Source organism: Haplochromis burtoni, unplaced genomic scaffold (assembly GCF_018398535.1).
Source record: "Haplochromis burtoni strain Fernald_Lab_line unplaced genomic scaffold, NCSU_Asbu1 Contig_562, whole genome shotgun sequence".
Lineage (NCBI taxonomy): Eukaryota > Metazoa > Chordata > Actinopteri > Cichliformes > Cichlidae > Haplochromis > Haplochromis burtoni.
In genome coordinates this window covers 267,576-279,689 of record NW_024582923.1, presented here as the reverse complement: position 1 = coordinate 279,689, position 12,114 = coordinate 267,576, and the positions used below count along the sequence as shown (strand labels likewise).

At 43.2% G+C, this 12,114-nt stretch overlaps 2 protein-coding genes across 4 annotated transcripts in view; both read left to right on the top strand.

The window, feature by feature from the left end:
• Positions 1-4,058, top strand: part of spdl1 (spindle apparatus coiled-coil protein 1) — an 8,376-nt gene extending 4,318 nt beyond the window's left edge. For both annotated transcript variants that reach the window (XM_005948274.2, XM_005948275.3), the window contains exons 7-13: positions 1-108; positions 196-336; positions 751-857; positions 1,746-1,866; positions 2,222-2,288; positions 2,374-2,620; positions 3,808-4,058. The exon at positions 1-108 is cut by the window's left edge and continues 3 nt beyond it. In XM_005948274.2, the coding sequence (XP_005948336.1) occupies positions 1-108; positions 196-336; positions 751-857; positions 1,746-1,866; positions 2,222-2,288; positions 2,374-2,620; positions 3,808-3,955 (939 nt within the window). In that variant the 3' untranslated portion in view covers positions 3,956-4,058. The remainder of the gene's footprint in view (positions 109-195; positions 337-750; positions 858-1,745; positions 1,867-2,221; positions 2,289-2,373; positions 2,621-3,807) is intronic.
• A 274-nt stretch (positions 4,059-4,332) lies between these two features.
• sil1 (SIL1 nucleotide exchange factor) lies at positions 4,333-11,928 on the top strand. Of its 2 annotated transcripts, XM_005948273.3 has the most exons (12): positions 4,457-4,574; positions 5,032-5,135; positions 6,762-6,909; positions 7,792-7,897; positions 8,040-8,145; positions 8,262-8,348; positions 8,457-8,552; positions 8,626-8,747; positions 9,268-9,364; positions 9,594-9,758; positions 9,927-10,091; positions 10,176-11,928. In XM_005948273.3, the coding sequence occupies exons 1-12, from the start codon at positions 4,475-4,477 to the stop codon at positions 10,371-10,373; spliced, it is 1,494 nt and encodes a 497-aa protein (XP_005948335.1). In that variant the 5' UTR covers positions 4,457-4,474; the 3' UTR covers positions 10,374-11,928. The 2 variants fall into 2 exon arrangements, with proteins under 2 accessions (XP_014185046.2, XP_005948335.1); XM_014329560.2 differs by lacking the exon at positions 6,762-6,909 and having other exon boundaries at positions 4,333-4,574.
• The last annotated feature ends 186 nt before the right edge of the window (positions 11,929-12,114 follow it).

Sequence of the window (12,114 nt, the reverse complement as noted above, 5' to 3'; positions counted from 1 at the left end):
GAGGATAAGCGGGCTGAGATGGAGAGGCAGCTCATCAGTGTGAAGGTCCAGTACCAGTCGCTGCAGAAAATACACGCCTTTAGCAAACAGCAGATGCAGCGCTTGAAGGTAGCGTGCGATAGCTCATCTGGTCGGTCGCCGGTTTGTAACTGGTTGGCGGTTGGCTGACAGTATGCATGTGCGTGTTTGGTGCAGGTGCAGATCGCCACTCTGATGCAGCTGCAGGGCTCCAGGGCTGACCCTGCTCAGCTGGAGAGACTGCAGTCCATGCTGTCGGAGAAAAATGGAGAGATCCAGAATCTGATGACTAAACTGCAGAGGCTGGAGAAGGTGGAGGTGAGAACGTAACAGTCAGCGCAGTTTGTAGAACGACTTCACGTTCAGAAAGTGTGTGCGCTCGTGCGAGAGTAACACCTGCCCTGTTCCACAGACAATTACACAAAATGCTTTTAGAGCAGATTTACTTCACGTTAGTCCTACTTACTGAAAAAAACTTTCCCAGCAGACTGAGAGGCGCTAGCATAGCATTTATAAATTAGAGCTGGATATTAACAAGTCCAAAATCTACAGAAAACTACAGGCTCAGATAGAGCCTTGTCTCTAGCAAATGGGATGTTTTCTGCTTTCACAGGAGCTCGACTAAGCCTCTCACATAACATGAACTTGTGCTGTTTTACTTATGAGATAAAATGCTGCCCCTGCTCTCCTAGATTCGGACACACAGTCACATGTCGTTTGTTCCGTGTGTAGATGTTGTTGAAGTCTCAGCCAGCTAACCCGGCTCCAGCCGGTGATGGAGATGGCCAGGATGAAACCTACTACACCGACCTGCTCAAAATGAAGCTCAGCAACACTGTGTGAGTTTGGCTGTTTTCTGACCTTTTGCTTGACCATCTACAGGTTGCCTAGAAATATAATGATCTGAATAAAAGAAAGAAATTGTCAGTTGGCCTTTCTTGCCATCAAAATGAGTCTGGATCCATATTTTGGGACAGATGTATCCATAAATGTCTGATTATTGGCTCGTTAGAGCAGCATACAATCTTGGTTCACTTTCATGGTAAATGGACTGATACAGTGATTATCCTGCTCTGCTTGAACACTGAAAGTGCTTTAAAGAAAGGTCAGTGAAACAATGTTAAACAATTTATCTTTAATGTGAGATATTCAGGCTGACACAATGAGAACGCGTGAAAAACATGTTGGAAATGTAGCTTTAAAAAACGAAACAAAGACAACAGGTTGGATCGATGGGAAAATACATTACAGGTAAATTTATGTGAAGAAGCCAGTGCTTTGAGCCCCATTCATCGGGAGACAACTTGAAGTCCGCCACCTTATAGACGGTCCTTGGGGTGCTTAATGTAACAGTGTTGTTGGACTTGGATGAAAGTGGGAAAACGGCTCAGACGTTAGAATAGAAGTAGAATCACTGTGTGGAACCATTGCAGAACAAAAGAGGTTTTATCCATTTATAACGGATTTTTCTGTCTTTCGATCTTTATGCAGGAAGTCTGGGTCAGGTGGTTGGTTTTCTTGGCTTCATGAATCAGTGTTTGTAATTGTAAAACACATATTTGTCTGCACTGGGAAGATTTGATATTTTCAGGATTAAAAATAAACTGTTAGTGTAACAAAGAAGGTTAGACTTCAGTTATTTCATCTACATATTTAGCTTCGGCTTCAAATAGGGTGTGTGTGTGTGCGTGCGTGCGTGCGTGTGTGTGTGTGTGCGTGTTCCTTAGTAAGGATGCAGAGCGTCTGAGAGATGAGCTTTCTCTTCAGAGGATGAAGTCTTTGTCAGAGAGTCAGAGAGCTCTGGAGCTGGAGAGGAAACTCTTCACATCTGAGCGGCTGCTCAAACAGGTAACAGGCTGCTCTGACTGCAGCACTTCCCTGTGTTAGTATCTCTTACAAGTGCCGTTTAAAACTACAAAGCAGATGGAAGCACAAGAGGTAGTGTTTTACCTCTAGGTAGTGTTTTCTGTGGAAATCTTAAGTAATTATAAAATGACATCTAAAAAAAGTAACAATACTAAAATAACTTCATGGTTTTACAGTAATCGTGTAGCTCTAGTTGGTATATGTACTTGGTTTGTTTCTTCTACTGAGCTGTAAATTTGAGCCCCCATGATGGGATTTTTGTAAGGAATGTGGACTATTGTATCTGCTGTGATCTTATATTTGCTATTTGATTGGATATTTCCATTTCCTGCTGCAGGCTCAGAGTGACAAGATCAAGTTACAGTTGCGAGTAGAGGAGCTCCAACACAAATATGAGCCAACAGGTATGTAGCATAGCGTGCCCGCTCTGTACACATGTACACATGCGCCGGGGTTGTTGCAGCTCTGTAACTGTGCTGTCACCTGCAGAGGCAAAGAAGAATCTCATCCAGAAGAGAAAGAGAGAGAAACTTCCTGTTGACATCACACCCTCCGTGGAGGCGGCACCGCTGGACCGGACCAAGGAGGCCGTTGCTGTGGTGACAGATACAGCGGACCCCGAGGCTGACATGCGTCCTCCACTGAGCTCCTCAGCAGGTGTTTCAGAGGTGGAGCCACGGCCTGCAAAGTGTGTGAAGATCAGTGAAAACGAAGCTAGTGTAATTCCCAACCCCAGGTATGTACTAACAGCAGGGATGTGTACGACCAACTAAGTTCTTGGGAGTTTAGCGTTGGCTTTAACCCCGACCTTGCAGAGACGCCAAGGTAGTTTACATGACTGTACATAAATTTGTGTCCACAAGTTGCAGCTAAGGCATAAATACAGGGGATTTTTCTGTTTAGGGGATTATTAGTAACATTTTGTCTGTATTTGTTAAACTGGAAGGATTTCATGAGTTTTAATCTTTGGTTTTGAAAAGTTGAGGCATTGTTCTCTGTAATATCTATGCTCCTCGTGATGAAGATGATGGGGTGATTGTGATTGGCAGTTTGATTCTAGTCCACAGTGTGATCTTTGAGTGGAAAATTTAATGTTTCCTGGTTGTGTTGTGTTTTTCCAGTAGAATTTGTAGTCGGTGTTATTGGAAACACTGATAGTCGGTATAGGAGAGAATGTTTGTCTCCACTGTTGCAATTTGGCCAATAAAAAAAGGCCTTTGATAGCAGACCATGACTTTTGTCTTCCACCCCTCACCCCCGACCGCTCATGGCACATGGCCCCACCCCCCCGGTTCTGATGGAGGTTTCTTCCTGTTAAAATGGAGTTTTCCCTTTCCACTGTCCCAAAGTGCTGCTCATAGGGGGTCATGTGATTGTTGGGGTTCCTCTGTTTTCTGTTGTCTTTACCTTACAAGCTAAAGCACTGTGAGGCAACTGTTGTGATTTGGTGCTATATAAATAAATGTTTCATGTTGGGAGGGAAGAATTGTGAGCTGTAGAAGCTCGGGCATCCTTAAAGAGTTACTGCGAGGTTGGTTTATTCTAATTTCTGACATAGTGGGTCTAGTAACTAATAATAAAGCATCAGGCCTTTTTTTCCCTGTGAATTGTTATGTTCCTTTAATTTTATGGTTTTGTCATATTGCTCAAAGAAAATTGCAAATATTTTAAAGTGTTTAGTGTTCTTCTGAATCAGTGACTTGCCAAATCCATATTTGAAGCTGAGTGCTGAGGAGAAAGGTCCTGTTTACTTTGTCAAATGCTTTTTCTTCTAATGACACTAATAAGCTTGTTTAAAAATAGATAGTCTCAGCGCAACTTTAGTCCTGTTTTGGCACATCGTGTTGTTGACTAAGTACAGATGAAAACTGTAAGATCAGGAGCCGAATGAGCAGTAACTGAATTGTTTTTGGTTGTTCTCAGCTCTCCTTCAGCTGACTGTAAGGAGAAAGTGATGGAGGAGAACCAGCAGCAGAATAAACGAGAGGAGAGGAGAAAGAAACAGAAAGCAGTGGAGATGATCCATGTCAGTTCTAACAGCAGCATGGAGAACCAGTGCGCTCAGCAGTAGGACTCATCAGGCCTGGACTACACACCGTCACATGTGGACATGTACATGATGCTGCTGTCATTTCTAATAGTCTTTAAAATAAAACAACTTCTGTTCTTATAAATATTATAATTATTAATTTGTTCTACAATTGTACCCACACATTTAAATCTATTAAAATGTTTCCAACATGCTGTATATTCATTTTTTCAATTCTTTCTTGTTACATTCTGTGATATGCAACATATCTTTAAAATACATCAAGTGCAGTAAGTATACATACGTTTCATATAAATATACTTTATAACTTTCTTATTTTCTCTAGCCCACATAATTAAACATTTCAGTTACATAAAACATGTGAATTTTGATTTTATGTACTGTATAGCCTGTATAATAAATATGTGTAAAATATGCCACCTCCGACACCAGCTGCTGTATCCCGTTATTTGAATATAACACGCTACACCAGCAGGGGGCAGCAGCGGGAGGTTTGTGTACTGTACCGCAGCTCAAAGAAGAGAAGCTGTACGTGGACCAATGAGAATCGACGGAAAAGTAGAAGCTTTCGGATGTCTGCGGGAACTGTCAGAACAGGTGAAGGCATCGCTTCAGCTTCACTGCTGCGCTACTGTCGCTGGTGAGTGTTTGCTAACCTGAACGCTGTCGCCGTCACGGAGCGGTCCTTGGTCGCAGCTTTCTGGTTCCTCGGGATTTGGGAACTCTCAGCTGTTACGGCGTTACTTACGTGCTCATTGTGTCGCCTAGATATGCAAACATGTGTAGAGCTGTCATTGTGTTACTTTTTTGGTAGCCAATCTGTAAAGACGCTCACAGCCCGGTGAGTCACGCCAGACTCTATTCAACATCTTGACTTTTTAAATCGACATATTTCTCAAAGCAGATTATCACCAGAGACGGAACAAAAAGTAGTTTAGTCCCATTTTTTGGTTAAAACACGAGATTAGAGAGTGGAGTTTGCCCCGGGCTGGAGAACAGTAATAAGGACCAGTGGTGTGGTGGTTAACCCCCCTCTGAAAGCTCATGCAGCGCCTGAAGGTAGCTATGATTCTGACATGCCGTGCTGTGTATTCCAGTCACCATGAAGCTGATACCCTTTCATGTCGGGGGAACCTCCTTCATCCTGGCCGTCCTCTTGGTGCTGCATTACTGTCACATAGCCAGCATTCTTGGCCACAAGGTAGGTTAAACCTTTTGCTCTGATAAGATGTTTAAAGCTCTCAGATGTTCTCGAGCATGTCATTTAGTTTCGCTGCACCTGTGATAAGATGGATTTGGCAGCAGTGATGGGTGGAAAGAGCTGCTGATCAAAGCCTGGCTGTGGGTAAACTGAAGACTCGTGAGAACATCCACGTGTGTTTCAGCTGCAGCTGGGACTTGGCTGGAATTAGCGGTGTGATAAAAGCTGTTACCTTTTAACCGAGGTAACCCTCACTGGTAACCAGTGTTGGTCAAGTTACTTGAAAAAGGTAATCAGTAACTAATTACTGATTACTTCCCCCAAAAAGTAATCCCATTGCTTTACTGATTACTTATTTTCAAAAGTAATTAATTACTTAGTTACTTTTTAAAAACACGATTTACAACCTGAGTAGGTGATAAAGTGATAGATCTTTCAGCCCAATTCTACTTTTTCTACATAATCCATCATACAAAATGTGATCAAATAGAAAAGTCTCTTTTTTAAACTTGTTTTATTAGATTTAATCTTTTAACTTTATGCATCAAGCAAACATTTAATTATCTGCAACATTCTCTGACTGGAAGAAATTAGTTTAACATTTAAACCTATTTTCTGCACATTCCAGCACATAAAATAAAATATTTTTTGTGTTTACACTCAGTCTTTCAAATAGATGCAAGTAAAACACAGCAGAAAATAAAGTCAAAGACAAAGTCAGTGGAAGAATCCGCGAGTTTCTCTGTGAGTTTCCCATTACGTCGTAGCTACTCGGTGCTTGTGGAAGTTTAGGGGTTTTTTCGCTGTAAAAAGAAGTTTTCTTCCCACGCACAGCGGACACTCATGTTTTTGTCACTTTTTATGGAATCAAACTCAAAGTAAGGTCAGTACTTCCACGCTTTAAACGCTGCACGCTCATACTCTCTCTGCACTCGATATGTGATCCATTGTTGATCTGCACACAGCTGTTGTCACTAACGTCGCACTCGCTTACGTCACTGTCGTGAGACATTCTCACAAAAAATCATGGTTTCAGTAACGCAGCGTTCCTATGGGAAAGTAATCTAATTACCGTTTTTGCAATAGTAATCCCTTACTTTTACTCCTTACTTTAAAAAAGTAATCGGATTACAGTAACGCTACTGCCCATCTCTGCTGGTAACAAATGAAGACATCAGTGTTTTTATGGCAGTACACCATAAATGACAGTATCTTGTATCGGGACTCATGCAAAGAATAAAAATGAAGGGCTGCAAATCAGCAGAACTGGTCTCCTTGTTTTACATGCTAAAAGCGATGATGCCTTTGTTCTGTGCACTGTCGCTTCTCAGGAGGAATGTGACTCATATTCTAAAGGGGCTTTGCATGATTAGTAACACTAAAGAGAATAAAGGCGCTGTATAAATGCTGGTATATTTCCATGAAGTTAATTAGCCTCTTTAGAGAGATCTTGGAGTGTTAGAGCTGGAGTGCTCCTATGCTGATGTAAGTAAAAATAAAAAACAGCAGTTTAATAATCAAGCACCATCAAAAATGACATCTGAGTTTGAATGAAACCCAAAGAAGGGTGTTTGTCATTAAACCAGGGAGGTGTCTAAATTTCTTCCCATGTTTCTCTTTGTGCAGTCTGGAGGCGATTTAATCGTGGTGGAAAACCCAGAACATGAGGCTGTAAACAGTGAAGAGGAAGACGTGGCAGTAGATGATGTGGAAGATGATGAAGGAGATTTAGACGTTGTCCAGCCCAGTGAGCAGTGGCAGACACTTAAACCAGGTCATGCCCTCAGTGTTTTCCTTCACAGGGCTTTTTCTCTGGTCTGAATAATGACAATCGGTCCTAAGATAAACACAACTTTGTGTTTGATCTAATGCTTCAGATGAGGATAGATGAAGCCTCCATATGGAATTTATTTGATCCTCCTTTCATGTAACCTCACAAAGGTTGTTTTCTCTATGCAAAATCATCATTTTAGTATCTGTGAAGTTTAATCGTGCCAACACAGTTATTGTGATAGCCAGTATTTAGTTAAATAACCATTATTGATGCAACAATCAACACTTACCCATGTTGCAGTTCCTTTGGTGGCTCCAGAAGGGAGTGAGTCCCAGTAGCTGTAGCAATCTCCATGGATGTCCTGTTAATAAGGCCAACGAAACGATGTTTAGTCTCTTACAAGCTGGTAACAAAGTGTTGTCTGGTTCACCCTTAAAGCTAGCTGCTGTTTTTTCTGCTTGAATGATTCGGTGTTAAGTGGCTTAACAAACCAAAAGGTACAAAGTCTAGAGTGGAAAGAAGTGAAAAGCAGCCAGTGCACAAAGAGGCTCGGAAAGACTTTCAGAAAGCAGAAAATCTAAATGTAGCAACAGGAAGTGTGGTTCAAAACATTTTCAGAGTACTTCATTACAAAAATTCACATTAGAGTGGCAGCGTGTAATTGTTGTTATTGACAGACATGATTTGCTGCACATACTAAAGGCCTTTATGCGGGACATTATATCACATATACACAGCCATTAGCTCACTCAAACATCGGTTTGTATTTGCATCCATCCATTTTCTGCTGCTTCTGGGTCGCATCAATCTGGGACCTCACGAGTTTCATTATATTCAGCAGTCGTATAATTATTTTGAGCAACTCTGTCTGTGCACACACAGGTCAGGCAGTGCCACAAGGTTCTCACGTGAGGCTGAATCTGCAGACAGGTGAGAGGGAGGTCAGACTGGGAGAAGAGCAGCTGAAATACTGGACAGAGGAGCACAGGTGGGGGTCCAGGCTAAAACTTCAGTCTGCAGACAGTAGTTTATTTCGCTCCCTTTAATACTTCTTCCAGCAAAGTGCACCCAGTAGGGGGCAGTAGTAGGAAAAGATAAAATGGCTTTGCAGTAAAAGTGTACATTTGCAGGGAGGAAGAAGCGCTCCGGTCTTCCTTTAATCCCGATGAGCTGAAACGAGCCATGAAGAAGATAAAAGAGGACTGGAAGCTTGCAAGCAAGGACACAGAGCAGAAGGTAGCAGCTCAAATGCCACTGTTGAACTTCTGATTACACGCTGGCAGCAGAAGCTTTAAGTGTGCCCACATATGAGCCTTTACTGTGTGTCTCCACTGCTCGCTGGGCGCTTCTAGGACTCTGTGGCTTCTAAGTTTCGCACAATGGAGGAGTTGAAGAAAGACATGGCTCAGCTGGACCTGCTGCTGGAGACGGATGTTCAGGTACATCAGTGTTCCTGGATCTCACGTATGATTGTGACGTGACCTTGAGTGAGCTGTTACTGTGAAACGTTTTGAGCTTCAGTCAAATGAAGTTTCTTGCATGTGTAGATAATGAGGCGTCTGCTGGAGCAGTTCAACAGCAGCAACTCAACTAGCGAACAAAGACTGAGCATCCTGACGGAGCTCGAATATCTGGTGCATCAGGTAACACACACAGGAGGATGTTTCACACTGTGGTGAATTGTCCCGTCTCTAACCCTGCTTGTATGTGTGCTAGGTGGATAATGCTCAGACTCTGTGCTCCATGGGGGGCCTCCAGTTCCTTTTAGAAGGTCTGAACAGCTCTGACTTCAGATTACAGGAAAGCTCTGCTTTCGTCCTGGGCTCTGCATTAGCCAGGTATGATATTTAGACGTGATTAAGCTTGATTAGTCTGAGCTAGATGTTCCAGATATGCAGATATGTCACTTCTTGCTGTACAGTGGTGTCTGTGATCACATCGAGCTTCTGTAGCTGTTTAAAATCAAAACGGGTGGTTTTTAAATACGTTTTTGACTTTTCTCTGCAAATTGTGCACAACATTATGTTTTGTTCTTGTTTACTATGTGACTGAGTTGTAATGCAATAACCCTGATTGTGATGACACTCCAACAGTGCTGCAGCTTATCAGATGAGATCGTATAATGTCACAGAACACTGGCTGCACAACATGTGGTACATCATGGTTTTGGGTTCTTTTTGGAAAAAACCAAATTTGAATTTTGAAAGCCAAGCAGCAACTTCCAGGCGTCGAAAAGTTCCAAATAATAGTCAAATAGTTGAATATGAGTCTTGAAAGTCTCAAATCTCTTCTGAGCAAAACACCTGAGTTGAAAGCAAACACGACTGTCAGCGTTGTCACACTTTGTGTGTCCTGCAGTAATCCAGCAGTTCAAGTTGAAGCCGTGGAGAATGGCGCTCTGCAGACACTGTTAACCACGCTGGCCACTGCTCAGCAACTCCGAGTCCAAAAAAAGGTAAGCACACCCACACAGCTTACAGTTCATGTTCAGAAAGTTGGAGACGACACGTTGCACAGAGAGCGTGACAAAAGAAGGCAACTCGACTTGTTTAGGTTTGTGAAGATGCTTCACCTCTCATCCAGGAAACTCTCAAGACTACCATGACTTGTAAGAATGAGAACCGCCACAGACACACACACACACACAGCTGAAGTGTATATGTGTGTGTGTTCGTTCTGTCTAGGTTCTGTTTGCAGTGGCTTCCCTCCTGCGTCACTTCCCCTATGCACAGCGTCACTTCCTGACACATGGGGGTCTGCAGGTCCTGTCAGAGCTGTTCAGGACTGACAACAGTGGAATTCTGCGTACACGCATCGTCACCATGTTATACGATATGATTACTGAGAAGGTACAGTAGCCGCACGCTCCTGCTCCTCGATTCCAAGCCCAGTGCAGTGCTCCTCTTCAAATACAAGGTGTAAATGATCTGAATGATTAAAGTTTGTATCAGTAGGTTGGGACTTTCCAGTGCCCAGCTCGTGGGATCATCCTCATGATCTCTTCTCTCCTCTTCCAGGAGCTGATCTTCCAGGGAGGTCTGGACCCAGTACTGGACGCGTCTCATGATGAGCGGCGGCGTCAGTACTCTAAGGTGTCTTTGCAGGAGGAGCTGTTGGAGAAGGGCTGGTGCATTCTGGTCCCACAGCTCCTGGAGTCTTCAGAGAATGACTACAGAGAGAAGGTGGGTGGTTTCATCTATTTTGCATTAATAGTATAACAACTGTTAAAAAGAACTTTCCCTGAGAGTCGGTGCTGTTTTTTGCAGGCTCTCCAGGCTTTGTTGGCAATGGCTCCAGTGTGTTTGGATCAGTACCGCTCAGACGGCTCTCTGCAGGCTTCTCTTCACTCTCTGAAGCAAGAGTACCAGGACATGATCCAGTCAGAAATAATTCTAGCAGAAGAGAACAGCTACTTTGAGGAGATTGTAGAACTCATAGATGCACTGCAAGTGAAAATGAAATGATCAGAGGACAGCACTTTGACGTTTCATATGAACATGGCGTACATCGAGGAGCTGGCACTTTTACTCTGTTGGGGTCAGACAGTCGATCGCAGAGCAGTGGACAAGGAACACAATTTTGAGGACATAACGAGTGAGCTGGAAGACAGAGCTGCGATTAGTCAGCATGAACACAACCAACAAATACTTCACGTGTTGCCTAAAAATGTTCTCCACACGTCTGAAGCTGTTCGTATGGCCTCTCTGAGAGGTCACATCGAGGGTGATATTACCATCAATAACGTTGCTTTTCTTCCAATCACTGTGGTGTGTGTGGGTAGGGTGGTGTGTGGGTAGGGTGGTGTGTGGGTAGGGTGGTGTAGTCCAGGTATGTGCTCCAGATGCTGTAGAGGATGTGCACATACTGACTGCACACACACCGCTAATCCCAACGAGCAGTGATCCCTGTTGCTGTATGGAGTCTCTTCTGGTTGCCGTCACAAGTGAATGTGTCACAGAAGGAATTGGTTCACAGTGACGGTGGCATGGTGATGGCCATGTAGTCCCGCTGCACGTTTGATAGGAAGCAAGAGCTGGGTCATGTGCTTTGCAGCAACGTCACTTTGCCAGGATGTAACTGGCTTCACTTCCTCTAACATTAGACATCAGGTTGGGTAAGTGCGCGTGTTATGGGTGTTAAGTCAGTTTCATGCAGAAGGCGGCGTCGGCAACGTCTGACTGATCACAAACGTGGATGCTTACTGGCAGCAGAGCGACGGATTTTATGAAGACCGTCAAGCAACGCAGCAACCACGGCTGAAGTATCTGAATGTGGAATAGAGTGCTGTACATACAGTATTAAACAACACTGTATGATTGCATGTTCAAGGTTAGCCCTTAAGTTGCTGTGCTTATCCCCAGATCCCCCTCTGTATGCCTCATGAAAACCAGACTTTGTGACCACATGGGGATGTAAAAACTGTTTGACACTTAATTTTAAAGTCATGCCGCTCTGTGTGCTGGACAGTGTGAATGATACTGTCACATGAACGAGTGTTGTTGGTGGCAGACAGACAGAAGGACATCGTCTGCTGTGCCAGGTGTAGCAGTCCACTTCCAGCTCCTCTAGGTCCCGACCTGAACCCACTGCACCACCCCTTCCCTGCGGCAGAGCCACAGACCACACCCCCACCACAATTACTGTTTATGTAACTTAGGCAACCTGACTTCACACCCAATGGAAACACGTTTTTCATCTGTTTTAAAATCAGAAAACAGGATTGTATTTGAAATGTTATTTTCTAAGACTAATATGTTCTACTCTATAGGTTACAGGAAATTTAAGCGTCTGGTAATACAAGTTGTTGCAACTAACAAGAATGTGCTGCAAGTTGCAGTAGAATTTGGATAGATTTAGCTCTTTTGGGGTGTGGTGGGTTTTGTAGTAATATTTTCACTCTGGACTGATAACTTCAACATATTCATGTGCTTATTTATTTTGAAGAAGATGGTGTTCTGTTGATATGTTCGAGAAAATAACTTATAGCTCCACAATAAAAATAAAAAGAGTGTTTCCAGACAAAAATGTTCACTAAACTTTCTTTTAGATTATTCTCTCTGCTGTATTTCAGTAAGTGTGCAGACACTGTAGATGTATTTGCAACCGTGCATGGGTACAAGATAGATTTTCAAGATTAATCTGGTAAAGAATGCAAATGGATCTCTTCCCTGTGTGATTCTGTGAATGGCACTTTGATCACTCAGT